This window comes from Trachypithecus francoisi, unplaced genomic scaffold, assembly GCF_009764315.1.
Source record: "Trachypithecus francoisi isolate TF-2019V2 unplaced genomic scaffold, Tfra_2.0 Lachesis_group15, whole genome shotgun sequence".
In the NCBI taxonomy this organism is placed as follows: Eukaryota; Metazoa; Chordata; class Mammalia; order Primates; family Cercopithecidae; genus Trachypithecus; species Trachypithecus francoisi.
Genome location: NW_022681460.1, coordinates 99,123,405 through 99,145,827, shown reverse-complemented (window position 1 = coordinate 99,145,827; position 22,423 = coordinate 99,123,405). Strand labels below are relative to the sequence as shown.

General features: G+C 50.3%; 1 protein-coding gene across 3 annotated transcripts in view; it reads right to left on the bottom strand.

Moving 5' to 3' along the window:
* ABCC6 (ATP binding cassette subfamily C member 6) overlaps positions 1–22,423 on the bottom strand; it is a 76,784-nt gene that overhangs the window by 13,544 nt on the left and 40,817 nt on the right. For all 3 annotated transcript variants that reach the window (XM_033235624.1, XM_033235625.1, XM_033235623.1), the window contains exons 15-24: positions 22,199–22,274; positions 20,016–20,142; positions 19,623–19,799; positions 16,023–16,190; positions 14,883–15,057; positions 13,343–13,418; positions 10,504–10,624; positions 7,406–7,613; positions 2,710–3,020; positions 73–272 (exon numbers count right to left, since the gene is read on the bottom strand). In XM_033235624.1, the coding sequence (XP_033091515.1) occupies positions 73–272; positions 2,710–3,020; positions 7,406–7,613; positions 10,504–10,624; positions 13,343–13,418; positions 14,883–15,057; positions 16,023–16,190; positions 19,623–19,799; positions 20,016–20,142; positions 22,199–22,274 (1,639 nt within the window). The remainder of the gene's footprint in view (positions 1–72; positions 273–2,709; positions 3,021–7,405; positions 7,614–10,503; positions 10,625–13,342; positions 13,419–14,882; positions 15,058–16,022; positions 16,191–19,622; positions 19,800–20,015; positions 20,143–22,198; positions 22,275–22,423) is intronic.

Sequence of the window (22,423 nt, the reverse complement as noted above, 5' to 3'; positions counted from 1 at the left end):
ATACGACCTCAGGTCTCACCCTGTAAGGATATGGATGAATTGCAAGGTCTTCTCTGCCCTGGCTCTTCCTACCTGTCAGCCACCAGTCGCGGGAAACTGATCCTCTGGCTTTCATCTACGCGAGCATTGTTCTGAGCCACAAAAGGGGCCTGGGTTCGGAACGCTCGGACCACTGTGCTGCCCTGGAACGTCTCAGCCATGTGGGAGCAGACAGATGAGTAGCTGGCTGACTCCAAGCGTCTCAGCTGGCATGAGCTAACCACATACAGGCTCTGAGAAGGATGGATGGGAGAGGGGAGAGGAGAAGCCACAGACATAGAAAGGTAGTTTCCAGAAGCACGGAGAGCCCCAAGTACAGGATTCCAGGCCAGGATCTGTTACCAGCTTGTTGTGTGACCTTGGGCTAGTTGCCTGACTTCTCTGGGTTCTCATTTCCTTGCAGAATCAGAGTTCTATGGTTTTTTTGAAAATCACCTGGGAAACTTCAAAAACCTCTAATGCCCCACCCCAGAATGACTGAATCAGAATCTCTGGCAAAGTCACCTTGACTTTGATGCTGTTTAAATAGCCTTCCATATGATTCTAATGGACAGCCAGGGTTGAGAAACCACCAATTTAGTTTAAGTGTCTCACTTCCCAGCACTGAGGTCGACTACTTCATTTAGGGATGGTCATTGGGAGAACAAAACTGAAAGGGGCAATGAAGGCAGTTGGCCAAGTCAGTTTCACTCATGTAACCCAAGAGTTACGTGACAGGTGATGCACAGGAAACATGTGTTATTTGGTTTGCAGCTGCAGGTTGGGCGCAGCTGGCAGACAGGCAGGCAGGCAGGAACTGAATTTGCTGAACACCCAACTGTGTGTGCCAGGCTTTTTACACAGTGTCTCATTCATTGCAGAGTGAGCATTCGCGTCATTCACCAGTTAGTGGTGAGAACATCCGAGGCTCGGGGGATTCAGCAGCTGTCCTGAGCGCCACAGTAAGTGACAGAGCCTGGATTTCTCTTGACTATAAAGCTTGAGACTGAAACAGCCCATCCTCAGAGTCAAGTGAACTTAGAGAAGACCTGGGACAGTTGTCGGGCACGTGGTAGCCGTGGGTGTTGGTTTTTGTTTTTTGAGATGGAGTCTCACTCTGTCGCCCAGGCTGGAGTACAGTGGCACAATCTCAGCTCATAGCAACCTCTGCCTCCCCCGCTCAAGCAATCCTCCTACCTCAGCCTCCCAAGAAGGTGGGATTACAAGCATGCGCCACCACACTGGCTAATTTTTTGTATTTTTAGTAGAGATGGGGTTTTGCCATGTTGACCATGCTGGTCTCGAACTCCTGACCTCAAGTGATCCGCCCACCTCAGCCTCCCAAAGTGCTGTGATTAGAGGTGTGAGCCACCATGCCTAGCCCTAGCCATGGTTTTTATCTGACTACCATGTTTTCTTCTGCTCTACTTCTAGTTTCCTGTAGGAAAGGGCTGTGTTGAGGTGCTGTCAATCATGGGACCTGATCAGAGAGATGGTCACATGATGCATCCTAGCCTATCAGAGTCTACTATCCATTCAGTCACTGTGATGAGTTCAGAGATGGACACATGATCCACAGAGGGCCAATCAGAACCTTCCCTGGGATTAATATATGTCTACTGAGCTGGAGAAATGTTTTTTGCATGTTGAGTTGCTAAGGTGAGATGATATGATGGCTAGTGGCCATCAGACCTGCCCTGGAAAGAGAGCATATACAAAATTAGACCAAACAGAGGTAAGCCAGTGGTTCCTAAACATTTGTGTGCATCAGAATTACTTGGAGGGGTAATTAAAACCTAGATTCATGGGCCGAACCACATAGTATCTGAGTCAGTAGTCTTGGGCTGAGGCCTAAGAACGTACATTGCTAACTAGTCCCCAGGTGATACTACTGCTGGTCCTGGGGCCACACTTTGAGAAGCACTGAGTGAAGATATGGAGACAGTCACTGTGTCCTGATGACAGCTGGGCCCATGCCCCCTAGGAAATGTAAGCCATTAAATTCTCTTCTTCTGGTTAAGCTAATTTTAGCTGGTCTCTGATCCCAGCAATTGAATGAATCTAGCTTTATATAATAGCCTTTGAGAAGTTGCAATGCCTCTTTGGCTTCCAGATAATTGGAGACGAAGAAATTACAGCAGGATAAAAACATTACACATGAAGAACTCTGACCCTTAATATTTAACTGCACCATGAGGCACAGTGAGTGGCTCATGCCCTGTAATCCCAGAACTTTGGGAGGCCAAAGTGGGAGGATCACTTAAGGCTGGGAATTTGAGACCAGCCTGGGCAACACAGCGAGACACGTGTCTCAAAAAAAATAAATTTAAAAATTAGCCAGGCATCGTGGCACTGCCTGTAGTCCCAGCTACTGGAGAGGCTGAGGTAGGCGGATCACTTAAGCCCAGGAGTCCAAGGCTGCAGTGAGCTATGATAACCTATTGCACTTCAGCCTTGGTAGGAGAGCAAGATTCTGTCTCTCTAAAAAAAGAGAACTTTGATGTGAACATTTAGAGACAGAGACTAGTGGAGATATCAGAAAGACTGTAGTGTGTCTGTCCCTGGGAATTCTAGGAACATCCCCTAGATGTCCAGCTGGGTGAAACCTCATATATGGAGTCTTCCCCAGAGACAGGGGACTGGCTGAGTTGACCCCAGCTGGTCCCAGAAGCCTCCCTGACCTCTCCATACCTGAAACCCAGCGTAGAGGAGAAACAGTGGCAGGATGGCCACAATGGCCAGTGGAGTAGTCACTGCCACCACCAGGCTGACCTCCAGGAGCCCGAAGGCATACATCAGCAGGGACCGGAGTTTGTCTGGAATGTCCACATCGACCGTGTCTGTCTCCTTGGAGAAGCGGTTCAGCAGGTTGCCGATGGGCGTCCGCTCAAAGAAGCTGATGGGCGATCGCACCACATCCCACAGGAGCCTCTGGAAGAGCAACCTGGATGCCCGGACCCCACCTAGGAGCACCGCAGCCATGGACGCAAACAGCCCAACGGCTGGGGAGGGAGAGGAGGTAAGAGCATGAAGGCGGGAGACCCTCAGGACCGCCCTGTCGGGCCTTGCGCAGGTCTCTCCCGCTACCCCATGGTGGACATCTTATGGCTTGGCCACCCTGATTGTTATATTTTTTTTGAGACAGGGTCTCACTCTGTCACCCATGTTGGAGTACAGTAGCATGATGATGGCTCATTGCAACCTTAACCTCCTGCACTCAGGCGATCTTCCCGCCTCAGCCTCCGAGCAGCTGGGACCACGGGTGTATGCCACCATGCCGGCTAATTTGGGGTATTTTTTTGTAGAGATGGGATCTTGCTATGCTGCCCAGGCTGGTCTCGAACTCCTGAGATCAAGTGATCTGCCTGCCTTGGTCTCCCAAAGTGCTGAGATTACAGGTATGAGCCACTGCACCTGTACCCTGCTTGTTTCTTGATGTAATGGGTTGAAGAGTGTCCTGCCAAATTAATTTGGGATGGGTCCTAAATTCAGTGACTGCCATTTATATAAGACTACTAGAGGATACTCAGAGACACAGCAGGAGACATGAAGATGGTGACACAGATGGGAGGGCACATATACAAGCCAAGGAATGCCAGAGACTGCCGGCAACCACTGCAAACCAGGAGAAAAGCATGGGACGTTTTCTCCCTCAGAATCTCCACAAGGGGCTGGGCACAGTGGCTCATGCCTGTAATCCCAGCACTTTGGGAGGCCAAGACGGGTGGATCACCTGAAGTCAGGAGTTTGAGACCAACCTGACCAACATGGTGAAACCCTCCTAAACCCTACTCTCTACTAAAAATACAAAAATTAACTGGGCGTGTTGTCAGGCACCTATAGTCCCAGCTACTCAGGAGGCTGAGGCAGGAGAAATACTTGAACCTGGGAGGCGGAGGTTGCAGTGAGCCATGAGCCAAGATCGTGCCATTGCACTCCAGCCTGGGTGACAGAGCAAGACGCCATCTCAAACAAACGAACGAAAAAAAAAAAAAAAACCCTCCACAATGAGTGAACGCTGCTGACACCTTCATTTTAGACTTCAGGCCTCAGAACTGCGACAGAACAAATTTCAGTAGTGCTAGGCTTCCAAGTTTGTGGAAACTTGTTTGGCAGTAGCCCTAGGAGAGAAATGTACATCTTTCCTCCCAATGCTAATCTATACGCCTGGGGTGGGGCTAACTTCTCCTCTGGGGTGGGGCAAATTTCACCCATGGCCAATCCAAACCACTGCAATAGGTTCAGGGATGAACGCATAACCCAAGTCAGGCCAGTGACAGGGAGACCTGGGACTTCACTAGAACTTTTGGAAAAGTGGTACTGGGTGGTCGGAGGTGGCCAGGCTGGAGCTGTGGAATATCATCTTACCGCCAAGGGGGGCAGCTGAACTGGACAGGAAGCTGTCCCAGAGGAGGGAAATGAAGCGATTTCTTGTTTGGACCACTGCATCCAGGCATACCTGAAGCCAGAAATCTATGGATGCTGGTCCTAAGAGTCAATCAATTCTCTTGTTGCTTAAACTACTTTGAATTGGAGCTGAATTTGTTTATTTTCAGACAGAGTCTTGCTGTGTCACCCAGGCTGGAGTGCAGTGGTGCAGTCTCTGCTCACTGCAACCTCCACCTCCCAGGTTCAAGCGATTCTCCTGCCTCATCCTCCCAAGTAGCTGGGATTATAGGCACTGACACCACGCCTGGCTAATTTATATATATATATTTTTTGAGACGGAGTCTCGCTCTGTCGCCCAGGCTGGAGTGCAGTGGCCGGATCTCAGCTCACTGCAAGCTCCGCCTCCCGGGTTTATGCCATTCTCCTGCCTCAGCCTCCGGAGCAGCTGGGACTACAGGCGCCCGCCACCTCGCCCGGCTAGTTTTTTGCATTTTTTTTAGTAGAGACGGGGTTTCACTGTGTTAGCCAGGATGGTCATGATCTCCTGACCTCGTGATCCGCCTGTCTCGGCCTCCCAAAGTGCTGGGATTACAGGCTTGAGCCACCGCGCCCAGCCAAAGTGCTGGGATTACAGGCTTGAGCCACCGCGCCCAGCCAATTTTTATATTTTTAATAAAGATGGGGTTTCCCCATGTTGGCCAGGCTGGTCTTGAACTCCTGACCTCAAGTGATCTACCCACCTTGGCCTCCCAAAGTGCTGGGATTACAGGCATGAGCCACCGTGTCTGTCCTAGAGCTGAATTTTTTATTGTTTGTATTCAAGAGTCATAACCAGTTTCTCTCTCTCAGCTCCCGTCTCTCCATCTTTAGGGGAGAATAAGACTTGCCCTTAGCTATCAAATGAGGGATGGAAGTGGAAGGATTTTGAAAGGGCTATTTGCCACCCAAATGAGGATGTGGGTTAATTCCAGGACTCAGCTGACTCTGACAATCCCTAATTTCCTCTTGGTTAAGTAACCATTTGCCTTGAGTATTCCACTGTACATGCAGTTGTGGTGAGTAGGTGTACAGATTCTTAGGACTAGAAGATTCCTCAAATTCAGGCCTGGTGTGCCCCATTTCACAGAGGAGGGAACAGGCTCACAGCATTTGGGTGACGTGGCCAAGGTCACCCAGTGACTGAAGATGAATCAACATGGAAACGAGGCAACTGTCCTTTAAAGAGGAGGCCAGGCCAGGCGTGGTGGCTCATGCCTGTGATCCCAACACTTTGGGAGGCTGAGGCGGAGGATTGCCTGAGCCCAGAAGTTTGAGACCAGCCTGGGCAACACAGCAAAACCCTGTTTCCATCAAAAACAAACAAACAAAAATTAGCCAGGCATGGTGGCGTGTGCATGTAGTACCAGCTACTCGGGAGGCTGAGGTCGGAGGATCACTTGAGCCCAGGAGGCAGAGGTTGCAGTGAGCTGGTTTCGTGCCACTGCATTCCAGCCTGGGTGACAAAGCCAGATCCAGTCTATATATACGTGGGTGTGTGTCTAAAGAAGAAGCCAAACCCACGTGTGCACTCCTGTTCCTCCCTTCAGCCAGGCCATGTATTAAAAGGAGAAGAACCAGGGGTTAGGGACTGGGTAGGCGAGGCAGGAGGAGGGTGGGTGTGGTTGCAAAAGGGCAACACGAGAGTGCCTCAAGATGAGGGGATTGTTCAGTATCTCAACCATTAACCACTGTGATGGATGCGAGAGCCTGAACGGGGGACACAACTGCACAGAGGCAAACATGCGCACACATACGTGCAATCAAAACTGGGGAAATCACAATGAGATCCATAGGGCCGGGCACGGGGGCTCACACCTAACTGTAATCCCAACACTTTGGGAGGCCGAGGCGGGCAGATCATTTGAGGTCAGGAGTTCGAGACCAGCTTGGCCAACATGGTGAAACCCCATCTCTACCAAAAACACAAAAATTAACCAGGCTGCACACTTATAATCCCAGCTTCTAGCTGCTCGGGAAGCTGAGGCAGGAGAACTGCTTGAACCTGGGAGATGGGGGTTGCAGTGAGCTGAGAATGCAGCACTACACTGTAGCCTGGGCGACAGAGCAAGACTCTGTCTCAAAATAAATAAACAAACAAATAAATAAACAAATGAGATCCATGGATTGATGGGTGTCAGTATCCTTTGTGATACTTTACTATCATTTTGCAAAATATCACCACTGGGAGAAACTGGGCAGACTGTACAAGGTAGCTGGCTGCCTTATTTCCTAGAACTGCATGTGAATCTACAATTATTTCGGGAAGTAGTTCCATCTATTTTATTTTATTTTATTTGTTTTATTTTTTTGAGACGGAGTCTCGCTCTGTCTCCCAGGCTGGAGTGCAGTGGCGCAGTCGTACTCACTGCAAGCTCTGCCTCCCGGGTTCACGCCATTCTCCTGCCTCAGCCTCCCGGGTAGCTGGGACTACAGGTGCCTGCCACCACCCCCGACTAATACTTTGTATTTTTAGTAGAGACGGGGTTTCAATGTGTTAGCCAGGATGATCTCGATCTCCTGACCTCATGATCCACCCGCCTCGGCCTCCCAAAGTGCTGGGATTACAGGCGTGAGCCACCGCGCCCGGCCGTATTTCCATCTTTAATAAGGAGAAGCTGGAGTGACGGCGGTAATGCATCTGTTAGGGAGGGTCTGGTTCTGTCTGGAGGTTTGGGGGCAGGCACTGAAAGTCACCAGCACGCAGGCCTTGGAGCTGCCTTCCGCTAGCGGGGAGGAACTGGGAGAAGTTCTGAAGCTTCCAGAAAAGGAGGGATGTGCCCTGTCCTCCCCATTCCCCCCAGCCTCATCTGAAGGACAGAGATCTTTGCCTGGCCCCCAGACATTTTGCACAGTTGTTCCAGTGGGCACAGGGTGACCCAGGGAGGGGTGAGGAAAAGGAGCCTGAGCACCCCTCGGTGGAGCTGGGAGGAGGGGGACGAGGAGGGCAGGTGAGGCATACCTTGGAGACAGCCGAGGAGCCCGAAGATCCCACCACGCAGGGCTGCCTGCGTCTGCTGCCCACCCACTGTGGGGTCGTCCGCCCACAGGCTCAGCCAGTAGCCCCGGCAGAAGGACGCCACTTGCTGGCAGAGGAAGAGGAAGAGTGCATAGAGGCATAGGGGGGTGCCCACCGCACGCAGGTAGGCCAGGTGCACTGTGGCCTTCACCTATAGCACACATGAGGGAGAGGGAGGCAGAGAGAGCCCCCAGCGGGAGGGGTGAGTTGAGGCAAGGCCAGGCGAGGCTCCCAGAAAACATGCCCATGGGCAGATGGAAGCGCCGCACAGACCTCACAGGTTCTCCTGCCATGCCTCCCACAGACAGGCCCCAGCCAGCCTTAGAACCCCCATCTCCTACACAATCCCCAGTGAGCTAGTATTAATATTTTTTCTTTTGTTTTTCTTTATTTTATTTATGTTTTTGAGGACAGGGTCTTGCACTCTGTCACCCACGTCACCCAGGCTGGAGTACACCGGCGCAATCATGTCTCACTGCAGCCTTGAACTCCAGGCTTAAGTAATCCCCCCACCTCAGCCTCCCAAGTAGTCAGGACTATAGGTTTGTACCATCATGCTTTGTTAATGTTCATAGTTTTAAAGAGATGGAGTCTCGCTATGTTGCCCAGGCTGGTCTCAAACTCCTGGCCTCAAGCGATCCTCCCTCCTCGGCCTCCCAAAGTGCTTGGATTACAGGTGTGAGCCATCACACCCAGCCAGAAGGGTTTTCTTGAACACCCACCATGGGTCAGGCATGTGTCTCTGCTCATAATAACCTCAATTTCACAGATAAGGAAACTGAGGCACAGAACGGTTCAGCCACTGGCTTAACGTCCTGCTCCTACAAATCTGAAGTTCTCTGCACAGCTGCAGCCAGACAGGACTGTTGAAAATATTAATCTAATTATATCTTGTTGCTGGCCTGTCCATGGCTATCTCTTGCTCTTAGAAGAAATTCCAGCCAGGCGAGGTGGCTCATACCTGTAAGCACTTTGGGAGGCCGAGGCGGGTGGGTCACCTGAGCTCAGGAATTTGAGACCAGCCTGGACCAACACGGTGAAACCCTGTCTCCACTAAAAATACAAAAATTAGCCAGGTGTGCTGGCAGGCGCCTGTAATCCCAGATACTTGGGAAGCTGCAGGAGAATCACTTGAACCTGGGAGACAGAGGTTGCAGTGAGCTGAGATTGCACCATTACACTCCTGCCTGGGCGACAAAAGCGAAACTCCGTCTCAAAAATAGAAATAAAAATAAAAATAAATTCCAAGCTTCTTACCTTGCCCCCACTCACTGCCTGCCAGCCTCATGGGACCCCTTTCTCTGGCACCCTAAGCTACTTCCCACCTCGGAGCCATTGTACCTGCTGCTCCTTTTGCCTGGAGCGCTCTTTCTCCTGACCTTTGTATGACTGGTTCCTTCACATGTTCTTCGGGGAAGCTCAAATGGCACTTCTCAGAGCATCCTATCCATACCAACCATGACCCTCAGTTGGTCTCCATGGCAGGGTCTCACTCTGTCACCCAGGCTGGATTGCCGTGACATGATCATAGCTCGCTGCAGCCTCGAACTCCTGGTCTCAAGCAATCCACCTGCCTCAGCCTCCAAAAGTGTTGGGATTACAGACATGAGCCACTGCGCCCAATCATTCTTATTTATAGCACTTACTGCTATTGGATATAGCTTGCTTATTAGCATAATTATTTGCTCTCTCTTTATCTTCACTAGTATCTAATCTCCACCAGACTTAGCCTGGCACACAGTGGGTACCGTGTACATGTTTGCTGGATGGATGAGAGGGTAGGTGGGTGAATAAATGAGTGGGTGGGTAGGTAGGTAGGTGTGTGAATGAATGAGTGGATGAATGGACGGAAAGATCAATGAATGGATGAACAACTGAACAGACAGATGCATAGGTGAGGGAATGGTTGTACTGTTAGGTGGGATAGATGGATGGGTAAGTGAATGGGATGGATAAATGAGTAGGTGGGTGAGTGGATGGGATGGACAGATAAATGAGTGGGTGGTATGGATGAATGAGTGGGTGGTATGGATGAATGAGTGGGTGGGATGGATGGATGAATGAGTGGGTGGGATGGATAAATAAGTGGGTGGTATGGATGAATGAGTGGGTGGGATGGATGGATGAATGAGTAGGTAGGATGGATAAATGAGTAGGTGGGTGAATGAATGGGATGGATAAATGAGCGGGTGGGATGGATGGGTGGGTGGATGGATGATCATCTAGGTGGGATGGTGGATAAGTAGCGGGGGTGGAGATACACAGCAGTATAGAAGAGGAGAAACAGTATAAGCTTCAGACTCAGACTGGCCTAGACTTGAGTCCCAGATTTGAGTCCCAGGTTGAGTCCCAGGCTAGCTGTGAAAACACAGACAAGTCTCTTAACTCTTTAAGACTTCAGTTTCTTGGCCAGGCACAGTGGCTCACACCTGTAACCCCTGCACTTTGGGAGGCAGAGGCCAGAGGATCACTTGAGCCCAGGAGTTCGAGACCAACCTGGGCAACAGCAAAACCCCATCTCTATTTAAAATACAAACATTAGCTGGGCATGGTGGCACACACTTGCAGTCCCAGCTACTTGAGAGACTGAGGTAGGAGGATTGCTTGAGCCCAGGAGGTCGAGGATGCAGTGAGCTATGATTACATCATTGCAGTCCAGCCTGGGTGAGTGAGAGAGCCACTTTCTCAAAAGCAAAATAAAATAAATTTTAAAAGACTTCAGTTTCTTTACATCTGAAATAGAGCTATCATACCTTTTTTTTTTTTTTTAGTCTGGGAGGCTGGAGATGATATTTAATCTGATAACTGAATGACAAGAAGGAACATAATATAGGAAGTTCAGCATATCATATCTATTTTTTAGGGCGGTTGTGAGGATTAAGAAAATGAAGGTCTAGAATGCTACTGGCACATAGTAGGTGCTCAAGAAAGGTGAGTAAGTATCAGTGCCGCCTCACTGCAAGTGCTACATTTGTTGAGAGGACTTGGGACCCTGGAGGCAGCAGCAGCGGGTGGGGAGGGGTAGGTGAATTGGTGGTTACCCTGCCATATTGCATGCTGTCCTTTCCTGTTGGCCATCCTGCCCTGTCAGGGTCATCTAGAGGAACCTCTGTCTGGGCTTCTGAAGTGGTACGGTCCTTCTCAGGGACTGACTTGATGGACCTGTCATTTAGAGGAAATGAAGACAAAGTCAGTGTCTCTCCCAATGGTGGGGTGTATGTGCCCAACCCTCAGGCCCACTGACAGCCACTGAGCTCTGGATACACTCTCTACTCATTCATTCATTCATTCATTCATTTATCTAACAAGATACTGACCAGATATCACACTTCCCTTCTTTCTGTGTGGTACCCAGCTAAATGCCATCTATTATCCCAGGGTCAAGCAAGCCCATTCTTCTGATGCCATTTCACAGGATGAACTTAACTTGCCCACCATTGGAACTCCGTTCTCAGAATTTTATTTTCTTTTTCTTTTTTTTTTTTTTTTTGAGACAGGGTCTTGCTACGTTGCCCAGGTTGGTCTCAAACTCCTAAGCTCAAGCAGTCTGCCTGCCTCAGCCTCCCAAAGTGCTGGGATTACAGGCATGAGCTGCCACGCCCAGCCTGTTCTCAGAATTTTTATTTTGGCTTAAGCTTTGGTGCAATTGTTTTGCTCCTACTGTTTACCATCAGATTTGTCAGTCCAACTGGCAGAATATAAATTATGAACAATTCAGATGCTAAAGACTTTTTGAATATTTTATCTGTGGTTAAGTGGGCTGATTTAACCTCTACACCTCAGTTTCCTCAGCTGTAAAAATAGGAATATTATCTATCCATCCATCCACTGATCCATTCATCTACATATATTTATATCTACATATACATGTCTACCTACCTACTATTAAATTAAGTTTAGCGCAAAGCTGCCTCCTTACATATTTTAACTTTGGCCTAAAAGGTTTTCCTGTACATAGTGAACTGTAACCTAAGTGGACTCAAACAGACTGCAACCAGGTCCTGTGTCAATCACTGAGTTTCAGCCAATCAAAGGCAGCCAACGGTGCAAACCATGTTCAAATAAAGCAGATGCTGAGCTGTAACCAATCTGGCTGTTTCTGTACCTCACTTCTGTTTTCTGTCCTTCACCTTCCTTTTTCTGTCCATTAATCTTTAATCCCGTGGGTATTTCAGAGCCTCTCTGGACATATTCTGGTTCAGAGGCTGCCCGATGTGCAGATCATTCTTTGCTCAATTAACCTCTTTCAGCCAGGTGCAGTGGCTCACACCTGTAATCCCAGCACTCTGGGAGGCTGAGGCAGGTGGAACACCTGAGGTCAGGAGTTTGAGACCAGCTGGACAACATGGCAACACCCTGTCTCTAATAAAAATGCAAAATTTAGCTGGGCCTGGTAGCATGTGCCTGTAATCCCAGCTACTCAAGAGACTGAGGCATAAGAATCACTTGAAGCCAGGAGGCGGGGATGGCAGTGAGCCGAGATCGTACCATTGCACTCCAGCCTGGGCGACAGAGCATGATTCCGTCTCAAAAAACAACCCCAAAAAACAAAAAGCCTCAGACACATTAAATTTGCTAGAGGTTAATTTGGCACAATCTCTGCGCACTGCAACCTCCGCCTCCTGGGTTCAAGTGATTCTCCTGCCTCAGCCTCCTGAGTAGCTGGGACTACAGGCACACGCCACCATACCGGCTTTTTTTTTATTTTTAATTTTTTAAAATTTTTTATTTTTAGTAGAGACGGGGTTTCACCATGTTGGCCAGGGTGATCTCGAACTCGTGACCTCAAGTGATCCACCCGCTTTGGCCTCCCAAAGTGCTGGGATTTACAGGTGTGAGCCACCGTGCCCAGCCTTAATGTGTCTACTGGTTTTCTTTTAACGTGACTAGCTATCCATCTGATCTTACTTCAGACTCTTGTGCGCTGTGAAGATGGTGAGATTGCTCAGTGTGCGTGTGATTGAGAAGTGCCTTTAGGGTGGCTAGCTGGGATGGGGATCAGCCCCTGTGGTCCCCAGGGACAGAGGCCCCTCAAGATCGCTGCCACCCCCCACCCCAGTATAGCAGGCACTTAAGCTCGGGCCACCTGGTACCAGTGGCCTCAAGTGATCCACCCGCTTTGGAATGCTCCTTGTGTCTGGAATGCTCTTTTCTGGCTCTCACATACTCTCAGGTACCATCTCCCCTAGGAAGGACACCTCCCCACCACCATCCCACAGGTGTGGCCAGTCACTGAAAGCAGATCTGTAGTAGTTTAACTACAGACCTGTAAGCAAGAAATAACTGCTACTGTAAGCTGCTACTGTTGTTCTGCTTCCCAAGACCCCTCTCATTAAGAGGGGAGAGTATCAGGCAGCAGGTCCTTCTGCTGCAGACAGCCCCACAGTGAGCCCCGCTGTGTCCCAGCTGGAGGGAGCTGAGAGAAGAGGGGACCACAGGCCTCCTCCTGGCCCCTTGCCCACAGCGTCAAGTGATGCTGTGCATACAGACCCAAACCCTGTGCATAGCCAACCTGTCAAAGCATAGGTGACCAGGCCTGGCATGGTGGTTTACAACTATGGGGAGGAACCAGTCCTGCCCTATTGCAGCACTGAGACAACTCCAGCAAGCTGGCCTTGGCCCACTTGAAGACATCCATCACACTGGAAGGCATATTGTTCATTCCCTGAACTGGCCCTATGGGGACCTAATCATCTTGGCTAACTGGACCAATTTTGGTGACTTATCCCTCAGCAGGGCACCATGGGGGGACTTCAGCAGGTTCTCTGTCCATAATGGTTTTGGTTGTCCCCCTAACTGCCTGAGATGCGGGTGGTTCCTTCAGCTACTGCTTCAGCTTCAGCCTGTGCCCTTCTGAGTGTGGCACCATGGTGGACTCACCTCTCGGGTCTACGCTCGGGCCTCCTGCCTGCAGAGGAGCCTCTGGGGTCCTTGGTGCTGGTCCCAGGTTCTGTTTCTGCAAGGTCAAGAGAGTCCTGTCACACAACACGGCCCAGATACCCACTTTGATACCCACTGACTACGTGGCCTTAACTGCTCTGACCATCCATTTCCCCTGATCTGGCTCCTGCCACCACACCAGCAACCTCCCTCAACACCCCACTCTGAGCTCTTCCAGGAACATCCTTCAGGCATTCACTCACATTCGTTTCTTCATTCAGTGAATATAACTGAGCACCTGCTATGAACTTGAGGTTGGAAAAACAGCATTTAACACTGTTCAAAGTCGAGTTATCTCTGTTTCTCCCAACAGCCTTGCTCAAGCAGTTCCTTGTGTCTGGAATGCTCTTTTCTGGCTCTTGCCTACTCTCAGGTACCATCTCCCCTAGGAAGGACACCTCCCCACCACCATCCCACAGGTGTGGCCAGTCACTGAAAGCAGATCTGTAGTAGTTTAACTACAGACCTGTAAGCAAGAAATAACTGCTACTGTAAGCTGCTAAGATTTGGGGGCTATTTGTTACACAGCATGATCACAGCAAAAGCTAACCAATACAAGCAGGCAAGTTCTATCTTCGAGCTTCAGGACTGTGACACTGTGAATCAACACTTAAGGTTTTTACCAGGGTGGGCCAGTGCTAAGCAGATGTACTCAGAAGAAGCAAAGCCTGAGATTGAGGGAGACCTGGGTGTGAGTCCTTGCTTTGTCATGAAGGGATAGTATAAAGTGTAATGATTAAAAAACACATTCTCTGGAATAAAGTTACTTGCGGTTCAAATCCCAGTGCTGCCACTTATAAGCCATGTAACCTGGGACTAGTTCCTTAACATCTGGGCCTCAGTTTTCTCATCTGTGAAATGGGAATGATTCTAGTGCCAGCCTCACAGGGGCATTATGTTGATTAAATGAGCTAATGTATGTGATGTGCTATTCGTTGCTACTTTTCAGTCATTGCGGGTGAGCTTGGCTTGGCAACTTTACTTCCAGAAACTTGTCATGTATCCAGCACACTCTGTGTTCTTTGGATTATTAGAAAGCCTAGCTAGCATGGTGTAGCTTTCTAGGCATCAAAGTCCTTCTTGGGCTGTCTCCATAGCAACTGCAAGCATAGACTCCAGAGTTGGACACATTCAAGTTCTCATCTTGTGACCTTGGGCAAGTGATTTCACTCTCTTTGCCTCAGTTGGCCCATCTGTAAAACGACAGCAATAACTTCACACGCCTCTGGGGGTACTGTGAGAATCGAATGAAATAGTGTATTTTTACAGAAGCACCTAGCACACCCCCCGGCTCATAAATGGTGTTATTGGCTATTCCTTGAGAGAGGTGACCTACTGGGAGAGCTGTCTGCTTCCAGGCCTCGGCCTGCAGGGACAGTATGACCAGAGCACTCCATTCATGCCAGTAGGACCCTCTGAGCCTTTTTCCCCAAGGATGGCAGGAGCCAGGCATGGAGAATCAGCAAAGCCCACCTACTACCTCCTTCTCCTGTATCTCCTGGCTGTCTGGCTTGGTCCAGAAGACCCATGAGGGCCCCCTTCCTTTGCAGAAGCTCCTGGTAGGAACCCATCTCTGCGATGGCCCCATCTGCCAGCACCACGATCCAGTCAGCCTGGGGCAGGATGTGGAGTGCGTGGGTCACGAGAATCCGTGTCTGGGCAGGGAAGGGGTAGAAGTTACACACATGTGGCTGGGCACAATGGCTCATGCCTGTAATCCCAACACTTTGGGAAGCCAAAGCAGGTGGATCACTTTAGGCCAGGAGTTCGAGACCAGCCTGGCTGACAGGCCTAAGCCCTGTCTCTACCAAAAATATAAAAATTAGCTAGGTATGGTGGTGCACACCTGTATTCCCAGCTACTTTGGAGGCTGAGGCAAGAGAAGCACTTGAACCTGGGAGGTGGAGGTTGCAGTGAGGTGAGATTGCACCACTGCACTCCATCCTGGGTGACAGAGCAAGACTCTGTCAAGAAAGGAGAGAAAGAAAAGAAAAGAAAAAAGTAAAAAGAAAAGAAAAGAAAAGGAAAGGAAAGGAAGAGAGAGAGAGAAAGAAAGAAAGAAAGAAAGAAAGAAAGAAAGAAAGAAAAAAGAAAAGAAAGAAAGAAAGAGAAAGAGAGAAAGAAAGAGGAAAGAAGGAAGGAAGGAAGGAAGGAAGGAAGGAAGGAAGGAAATTACACATATGTGCTTGGCCAGCCTCCTGAGCTGGGGGTTGGGGTGGGGGTGTTGTCCCCAGACTCAGAATGGGGACAACTCCCCTTCTTGTGCTCCTGCCACCTTTTTTATAAACAGCATGTCCAAATAGAGAAACAGAGGGGACTCCTTTAGCCTGTGTCTCAAAACAAGAAGACAGGGAGTCCATCTGACCCTGGTCAGTCATCCAAGGCAAAACTGTACTAGTTAAACCACAGATCCATGAGCAAGAAACTCCTGCTGTTGTAAGCTGCTGGGATCTGGGGGTTGTTTGTTACACAGCATTGTCACAGCAAAAGCTGACCAATATGAAAAGGAAAATTGGACTCAAGTGGAAGGGGAAGGTGAGATAAATTTGGATCAGGACTGGATGCTACGGGCTTCCTCTGCCTTTGCCTTGTGCCCTCTGACACATGTTCCCAAACTTACTGTTCCCTGGAGTAGCCCACCAGGTCCGATGACCTGGTTGAAGACATGCTGGCCAACGTGGGCATCCAGGGCTGCCAGGGGGTCATCCATCAGGTACACAGCTGCCTTTCTGTACACAGCCCGGGCCAGGCTCAGCCGCTGCTTCTGGCCTCCAGAGAGATTCATGCCCTGTGGCCACAAAAGGAACAGTGGCCTAAGTCAGCATCTACAGGGTGAACCTGGGGTGCTCACGCTGGCGCAGGTCAGGGCACACCTGCCCATCAGAGTGAGGTGCAGCTCAACATGCCTATTACCTGGGGACACGTCCAGCATCAAAGGCACTCGCTCTCAAGCCAACAATGCCTCCATCCTTACCCGATGTCACTTCTCCCCTTCCCCTGCATGCTTCCTGGGGGAGTTACCCACACTTCCCAATCCACTCTGTCTCCTCCTTCTCACTCTCTGTATCCCTTTGAGTCCAACTTCTGTTTCCCTGTCTCCATGGAGACCACCTTCACTGAGGACACCATTCATTTCCCTATTCCCTCATCCAGTGGTAGCTTTTCAGTCCTACTTTTTTATTTTAAATTTTAATTGTTTTATTTTAGCGTTTACTGATATGTAATAGTTGCAACTCTTTGAGGGGCACAAGTGATATTTTGATACCTCTAGGGCAGTGGTCCCCAACCTTTTTGGCACCAGGGACTGGTTTTGCAGAAGACAATTTTTCCATGGACCTGGGGGTAGGGGGATGGTCCGGGGGATGGTTTCAGGGTGATTCAAGCACATTACGTTTACTGCGCACTTTATTTCTATTATTATTATTACTATTACTATTATTATTTTCAAGATGGAGTTTCGCTCTTGTCATGCAGGCTGGAGTGCAATGGCGTGATCTTGGCTCACTGCACCCTCTACCTCCTGGGTTCAAGCGATTCTCCTGCCTCAGCCTCCTGAGTAGCTGGAATTACAGGCGCCCGCCACCATGCCTAGCTAGTTTCTGTATTTTTAGTAGGGACAGGATTTCACCATGTTGGCCAGGCTGGTCTCGAACTCCTGATCTCAGGTGATCCACTATGCCTCAGCCTCCCAAAGTGCTGGGATTACAGGCATGAGCCACTGCGCCCAGCCTACTTGTATTATTATTACATTGTAATGTATAATGAAATACACAACTCACCATCCTGTAGAATCAGTGGGAGCCCTGAGCTTATTTTCCTGAAACTAGATGGTCCCTTCTGGGGGCGATGGGAGGCAGTGATGGATCATCAGGCATTAGATTCTCATAAGGAGCACGCAGCCTAGATCCCTCACATGTGCAGGTTACAGTAGGGTTTGTGCTCCTGTGAGAATCTAATGTTGCCACTGATCTGACAAGAGGCAGAGCTCAGGCGGTGATGCGAACAATAAGGAGTGGCTGTAAATACAGATGAAACCTCACTTGCCTGCCCTCTGTCCACCTCCTGCTGTGCTGCCTGCTCAGTTCCTAATAGGCCACAGACTGGTGCTGATCCATGGCCAGGGGGATTGGGGACCCCTGCTGTAGACAATATGTAACGATCAAATCAGGGTAACTGAAATAGTCATCACCTCAAATATTTATCTTTTGTATTGTGAACACAACAATCCTTCTCTTCTAGCTATCTTGAAATACACAAATAAATGATCATTAACTATAATTTCCCTTGTGCACTATTGATTACTGTAACTCATTCATTCTATCTAGGCCTTCTTGTCTTCATTCATTCTTTTTAAAATTATTTTTATTTATTTTTGAGACAGAGTTCCACTCTGTCACCCAGGCTGGAGTGCAATGGCTTGACCTCGGCTCACTGCAACTTCCACCTCCTGGGTTCAAGTGATTCTCCTACCTCAGCCTCCCAAGTAGCTGAGATTACAGGTGTGCCACCACGCCTGGCTAATTTTTGTACTTTTAGTAGAGACAGGGTTTCACCATGTTGGCCAGGCTGGTGTCGAACTCCTGACCTCAAGCAATCCACCCGCCTTGGCCTCCCAAAGTGCTGGCATTACAGGCGTGAGCCACTGCGCCCAGCCATTCATTCATTCTTATATTCATTCATTCCATTAATAACTACTGCCTGGTTATCATATACTTGGTAGGGTTCTAGGTTCTGGGGAAACAGCATTGAGCAAAACAAAGTTGCTGCTCTCTTAATGGATCCATCATTCTAATGAAGTGGGGAGAGACAGGCAGTTCGTAAACAAGTAACATCAGGTAGAAAGTGCTATGAGGAATAAATACTAAAGCAGGTGGGGCCAGGTGTGGTGACTCACGCCTGTAATCCCAGCACTTTGGGAGGCTGAGGTGGGTGGATCCCTTGAGGTTAGGAGTTCAAGACCAGCCTGGCCAACATGGTGAAACCCCATCTCTACTAAAAGTACAAAAAAAAGGAAAAAAAATTAGCCAGGTGTGGTGGCACATGCCTGTAATCCTAGCTACTCATGAGGCTGAGGTGCGAGGATTGCTTGAACTCAGGAGGTGGAGGTTGCAGTGAACTGAGATTGTGCCACTGCACTCCAGCCTGGGCAACAGAGTGAGACTCCATCTCAGGAAAAAAAAAAAAAGGAAAAAGCAGGTGCAGGTGTAGGGTACACTAGCATTAGCAGGGTTGCTGTGGTGGTAGATAAGGTGGTCAGAAAAGGCCTCTCTGTGACAGAAGAGAGGGATGAACCCTGGGGACTCCTGGGAAGAGCTTTCCAGCAGAGGGAACAGCAGGTGCAAAGGCCCTGGGGTCAGAGTGTGCTGCGGGGAATCAGGAAATATCACAGAGACTCAGGTGGCTGGAGTAAAGCTGGGAGATGATGACGGAAGATGGGGCTAATGGATACCAGAGCCAGGTCACAGGGACCTCGCTAGAGATTATCACGACTTGGGCTTTGACTGTGAGGTAAATGGGGAGATCACCTGAGGTCCGAAGTTCAAGACCAGCCTGGCCAACATGGTGAAACCCTGTCTCTACTACAGATACAAAAATTAGCCAGGTGTGGTGGCATGCGCCTGTAATCCCAGCTACTCAGTAGGCTGAGGTGCGAGAATTGCGTGAACGTGGAGGTGGAGTTGCAGTGAGCCGAGATTGCAGCACTGCACTCTAGCCTGCACAACAGAGCGAGACTCCATCTCCAAAACAAAACAAGACAAAACACTACAAGTGGTGGGCTGGATTTGGCTGGGGGTCACAGTTTGCCAACCCCTGTCCAATCCATAGCTCCAGATGCATATATCCTGTTTCTTGAACTTCTCTCTCCAGACCCTTTGGTGAGGCCCAGAGAGGGGAAGCAATTAGACCAACGTCACCCAGCAAGGCAGGGCTGAGTAAGACAGGAGTCTAGGTCTTCTCACTCTCAGCTGTCAGAGAGCCCCTCACCGCCAATCCCTGGCACAACTCCCTGCCTCTTTCTTTGTGTCTACTTCTACTTACCGATTAATGATTATATATTGAGCACCTAGCATGTGCTTGATCCTGAGCTGAGCCGTTTCTCTCCCCCGCTTCCCTGACCACTGCCCCCATTTCTCCATCATACTGCCCACAATGAGTTAGGAAACCAAATGACCCCCAACTGCAGTGTTTCCCTGTCACAAAAAGACCTCGAAACTCTCACCTGCTCCCCAATTGAAGTGTGGACTCCCTCGGGGAAGCTGTCCACATCTGGCCGCAGGGCGCAGGCCTCTAGGACTCTCTCCAGCCAGGCTGGCTCCAGCTCCTGCCCGAAGCACACATTCTCGACCACGGAGGTGTTCTGCACCCAGGCCTCCTGGGGCACATAGGCCACAGCACCCTAAAACACAGCTTACTTTGGTCACAGGAGGATGATGGGGACAGAGGTGGGATAGCTTTTGAGGAGCAGTGGGAGCTGGGCTCTCAGTGGTGGGTGGGAGGTGGAGAGAATCGGTGAAAGTGAGCTTGGCTGGAATGGGGAGGGATGGGAAGGCAGCGAGGAAGGGGGACTTTCAGAACGGGGACATCCTAGCCGACGGGTGGGGGGTGGTCTCACCTTGATGCTCATGAATCCGTCTACCTTTGACAGCTCCCCAAGGAGGGCGGACAGCAGGGAGGACTTCCCTGCCCCCACTGGACCGACAACAGCCAGCAGACAGCCCTGGGGCACGGTGAGGTTTATTCTGGTCACGCAAGAGGGGAGACATGACATGACCTTGGTTAGGGTTCGACCCGCCTCTGTGAGGAAGGATGAGCCCCAGATGCAGCCGGGCTTTCCTGCTCTGGGAGTCTCCAAGAGGACCTGTGGGGACCGTTCCTTTTCCCAGTCCTTGTCTAGCTATTCGAGCAACCATCCTGTGCACATCTCTGCATGTACACACCCACACATGCACACAAAGCGTGCACATATGCATGCACATTTGCACACTCATACAAGCATGCTAGCGTGCACAGCAACACACACAATGTGGGCACACATCCACACACACACACACACACAAGTGCATGCACATACCCAATCCATACTCACACGCGTACAGGTGTGCACACATGCACACCATGCACACACACGCCTGCATGTCAACCCACATTCAAACACACACAGAATTGACTATAGCCTGAGGGTTTCACCAGCCTGGCCTCCTGCTTTGGCTCTTGTAATAAATAGGCTCTTCCCTCCCTCCCTCCCCTTGCTCTTGGTCCCACCCCACTCCTGTCCGTGTCTGCAGCCCATCCTCCACCCAGTGACCAAAGGGATCTGTTAAAACCCAAGTCAGATCATGACACTTCCCAGCTAAACTGCCAGCTCTCCCATTTCACTGAGGGTCAAAGCCAAAGTCCTGACGATCATGAATGACGTCTCCCACCTCCTGCTCGGCCTAGACCATGCTGACCTCCTTGCTGTTTCTTGAACACAATAGGTCAGTGGTTCTCACCTGGGGGTGACTGCATCCCTCAGGAGTCATTTGGCAAGATCTAGAGATATTTTTGGATGTCACAACTGGTAGGGGGTGCTGCTGGCATCTAGTGGGTGAGACTGGGGGTCTGCTAAACATCCCACAATGCACAGGACAGCCCCCAACAAAGAAGTTTCAGCCCAACGTATCAACCGTGCTGAGGTTGAGAAACCCAGGTCCAGGCACCCTCCTGCCCCAGGACCTTTGTAAACGCCATTCCCTCCACCTAGAAGGCTCTTCTCCCAGGCCGGGCATGGTGGCTCATGCCTGTAATCCTAGTCCTTTGGGAACTGAGGCAGGTGGATCACTTGAGGTCAGGAGTTGGAGACCAGCCTGACCAACATGGGTTTTAGTAAAACCCATCTCTACTAAAAATACAAAAATTAGCTGGGTGTGGTAACATGTGCCTGTAATCCCAGCTACTCGGGAGGCTGAGGCAGGAGAATTGCTTGAACCCGGAAGGTGGAGGTTGCCATGAGCCGAGATCATGCCATTGCACTCCAGCCTGCATCACAGAGCAAGACTCTGTTTCCAAAAAAAAAAAAAAAAAAAAAAAAGACAGCTCTTCTCCCAGACGCTCCTTCCTTATGATCTTGGCTTGAAGGCCAAGTCTTCCGTCACCAGACATGGCATCGTGCTCTGTCCCCTTGCTCTGGCTTCCTGTTTGGGCCTCACCTCTATCAGCATGTCACCCCAAGAGAGCAGCACCCTTGTCTGTTTCCTTCACCCTATCCCTAATACCTAGAACAGAGCGGGGCTAATAGGTAGCACTCTGTCGATGAACGGAGTGAATGACAACCAATACAAACACTGCCCAGGGCATATTCCTTCCTTCTCAGGGAGTTTCAGGGCTGGCTGAGACGTTTGGCCACACAGACCAAGCCATAGAGTTGGGGGCTGTAGGTGATCATGGCCTCGGACTGATATAGAAGGCACAGAAGTGAGCACAGCTGATGGGGCTGAACCTTGGGGCTCCTCTTGGCCAGCCCTCCCTTGGCATCATGTTGGTCAGCCTGGGAGCAGAGGGGTGTCTCCCCGTGATAGGGGAGGCTCAGATGCACTGGTCCCCATCTGCAGGAGATACTGGTCTATGCTGTGCAGGTCCCCACCTGCAGGAGATATAGGTGCATCCTGGGAACCTCCCCGGCAGAGCCCCAGCCCAGCCTAACCCACCCTCCAGTCCCAGGCTGGAAACCTGCACCACCTCTCAGGAGGTGGCAGGAGCCCCACACATCTTCTCCCTGAAATCATGAGGCCGGTTACCACGGGTGTTGTTCTGTACCTGTGGAGGCAGGGAGGGCTCTCCTGGGACCAGGCGAAGGTGGCATTGTGTATGGTGATGCAATCCTTCCCGGCAGCTGCGGGGCACAAGAGGCCAGTTACAGGAGACCTCTGATCTGGCTGGCCTCTGCGTTGGAGAGGTCCCCAGGCACTATCCCTACCAGGGACAGAGGCTGCAGGAAGAAATCTCTCCCAGTGAACACATTTTCCTGCTACTCACTGGCTT